General features: G+C 60.5%; 1 protein-coding gene across 1 annotated transcript in view; it reads right to left on the bottom strand.

The window, feature by feature from the left end:
- Positions 1-631: 631 nt before the first annotated feature.
- Positions 632-3,186, bottom strand: part of SIGLEC1 (sialic acid binding Ig like lectin 1) — a 17,977-nt gene continuing 15,422 nt past the window's right edge. The window contains 4 exon segments of the mRNA XM_085319176.1: positions 632-1,202; positions 1,991-2,063; positions 2,301-2,400; positions 2,804-3,028. Coding sequence (XP_085175302.1) covers positions 1,185-1,202; positions 1,991-2,063; positions 2,301-2,400; positions 2,804-3,028 — 416 coding nt within the window. The 3' untranslated portion in view covers positions 632-1,184.

The following is a 3,186-nucleotide window of genomic DNA, read 5'->3' as shown; positions in this document are numbered from 1 at the left end:
CACCACATCCCAGACCTTCCACAGCAAGCAGCGAACGTGTGTCTTGAGTCACATCTGCAGACCAAGTGATTGCCAGTTGCTCCAGGGTGGCCGCAGACTGGCTTTCAAGGACACTGTTGAGAACAGAGTGGGGGAAGCGAGCAAAGGCTGGCACAGGAGAGTCCCCGCGGGAATCGGCCTCGCTCAGCCCCGAAGCTGCGAGCTTCCCACTGGGCTCTCCATCGCCTCCCAAAGCAACATGAGGAGCCCTTCTGGATATTGCACGTCATCATATGCAAGAGCTTTAGAGCCAAGAGTCTGCAGTAGTGTGGGAGTTGTCCCATGGCCCATAAATCTTATTTTTTCCAGTATGAAACAAGCTACATACCCAGGGCTGGAGCATATGGGGWGTTTGAGGGCTCAAAGCCAGTTGGATAGCACTGGAGGAATGTGTGATGAAGAGGGGGGTTCCCTCTCTTTCAGGAGCCAGGCTGATCCCTTGCTGATCTCCCACCAGCAGGCTGAAGCAGAAGGTTRGATAGGATCCCAGGTGAGCCCAGGGAATAATTCTGACCCCTTCTGAGGTTGGCTATTGCTGGGCACTAAACCTCTTTCCAAGCTCCTCTGAATAGACACAGGCTCTCATTGCTCTCTGTTTTATTTCCAGGCAGATGAGTAGCACATGGGGAGGCCCTGCTACCTGGAGACCATGTGGCRTCACAACTGGGCAGCACCCTGCTGCAGTGGTCTGGGCCAAAGAGCGCTGCAGTTGAAGACGCTGATGCCAGGCTCTTGCCACCACCCCAGAAATATTCCTCTGGGGTTTTGCAGCCAGAGAGGGGCCCTGAGCAATCACAGCTTTCCTGTGCCTGGCACACATGGTGCACCATGCACTGTCACGAGCACAGGAGACCATGCCCGGAGTGAGAACAACATCCATGGTGGGGAAAGGGACAGGAGAGAGGCAGAAGGGGGAGGAGAGGATGGACTGAGAAGGCAAGGGCTTGCAGGGAAGATGGAGTTGGAGCTGGGTTATCCCAAGGCCGGTGACTGCCAGCTCAGGCCACAGGTGAGTATTCTCCCCGACAGCTCAGTCCACAGGGCTGGGAATTTGCATCGTTGGCCTGGATCCAGCCAGGCAAGGAGGGTCTGTGCAGTTCCAGCACAAGCTGCTACAGCTGCTCCTGGGCCAAAGAGCCACCAGTTTAAGAGGCTTCATCCACCTGGAAAAGGAACCTGTGGGTTCAGCACCAGCTGGGCAACCCTTTCCCTGGCAAAGCCTTGAGGTCCAGGGAACCACAACTAGCACCAAGAACATCTAGAGATGGGCCAACATCCATGTGCTCTTTGAACCCCTCTGGGAGTAGCCTTCAGGGGGTAACTCAGATTCTCATGAGGGCCTGCCTCCCTCTCCTGCCCTTTCCCAGCTCTAGGAACGAGAGCCACAGCTAGGGTGGCAGCACCTAACACAGGCTAAGACTGAGCCCAGGCTGGGTCACATCCCAGCCTGTCCATATGCCCTGATTCAGCCAGCAGATGTAATTTGGCTTCCTTAACCCCTGTCCAGACTTGAGCATCCAGATACCTTCAGGGGCTGGGCCTACRTCCTCCCACCAAACTGTGCCAGAGCAACACTTGAAAGCTCTTGGGGACTTTGGTCACTGTTGTTCCCAGCAGCCCCAGAAAAATCCTTCTCCAGCCATTGCCCAACATGGTGCTTCATGGGCAGTGGTCAGCCTGGGAAACAGGGGAAGTTCACGAGACTTCAAAATRGGTGGAAGACTGGGAGAGGATGTGAAGAAGGATGGGGAAAAAGACAAGGGCATGGTGCAGAAAGCTTCTGGGAGCAGCAAGCCAKGGGAAGGGTCTGGGAGGCTGCATGACCAGGCCCTTCCCAGAAGCGGTCTCATGCTTTCTGCCTGCTCTCCAGCACACTGGAGCCCAACACCTCCCTGCAGGGATCCTCCCAGAGCCCAGGAAAGGGGTCCCAGCACCCCACTGYGGGTCCTACCTGCACCTGCTCCTGTTTACTGCTCAGTTCAAAGGTGTCCTCGGCACCTGGCAGGCCCCAGAACTTCCTCATCCTGGGCAGGAGGAGAGGGAGCGAAAGAGGAGCGTGGGTGTCCRAGGTGCAGAGGAAAGCCCAGCTAGATGTGGTACCCACCACGGGGCAACCTTCTGCTACGTGGCTGCTGCCGCAGGAGAGGCTCAGCCAGCCCACCACGCTCCCCGCTGCGGACCCACGGCCAACGCTGCCCCCTGCGCACCCCCCGCCTCGTCCTGTCCCGTCCCATCCCGGGACGAGGCCAAAGCAACCTCACCTGGGCCACAGCCTCACAGCCGCGAAGGCCACCGCGGCGGCGCCGAGGAGRGCGGCGAGCAGCCCCGCCAGGACGGTGAACGCCAGGAGGTGGGAGAGCRCTGCGGGCAGAGCGGGGGGGCGGAGGGTTGCGCCGGCTGGCACGTGCCTGGGGCACCCCGCTCCGGACCCGCGGCCTGTCCCTGCCCTGCCTCCTGGAGCACCGATTCCTCCTCGTGTTTTGGGCCAGTGCAACGTTCGACTCAGTTTGCTGCTTCTATGGGGGGTTTGGGGGTCTTTCCCCCCCCCCTTTTTAGCTCTTAAAAAGCAGCCTTCAAGAGAAAAAACTCTTTGGAAGGAAATAGCTCCTTCTAAAAGAAGCAAAACTCAGTGCTTTGGCAGTAACAACTCCACCACCTCCCTCCCTGCTCCAGAATCACCTTTTCTGCTGAATTTACTCCTCGCAAAGGGATCCCCTCCCGCTCCGGCCGGCTCCGCGCCGCCGGCCACCGYGGCGTTACTCACTGCGAACGTCGAAGTGGGAGCTGGCCGTGGCGTTGCCGGCGGCGTTGCCGGCCACGCACGTGTACTCGGCCGCGTCCTCCGGCCCCAGGTCCCGGATCTCCAGGCGCAGGGCGTTGTAGGAGGCGAAGACGCGGAGCCGGGGGCTGTCGGCGGTGCACGCCACGATGCCCACCCGCCCGCTGCGGTTCTCCAGGAAGGTGTGGACAGAGAGGCTCCGGGGGGGGTCTGCGCGGTGGGGGGGACAGGGCTGGCGGTGGGGCTGTGGCACCGGCTTCCACCCCATGCCCACACCTGGAGGGGCTCCAGCTCCCCCATGCCCCCAGCTGGAGGGGCTCCGGCTCCCCCATGCCCACGCCTGGAGGGGCTCCAGCTCCCCCATGCCC

This window comes from Rhea americana, unplaced genomic scaffold (genome assembly GCF_003343005.1).
Source record: "Rhea americana isolate MKP2758 unplaced genomic scaffold, rheAme1 scaffold_573, whole genome shotgun sequence".
NCBI classification, from domain to species: Eukaryota; Metazoa; Chordata; class Aves; order Rheiformes; family Rheidae; genus Rhea; species Rhea americana.
The sequence above is the reverse complement of the archived record's forward strand: the minus strand, read 5'-3'. Positions and strand labels throughout refer to the sequence as shown.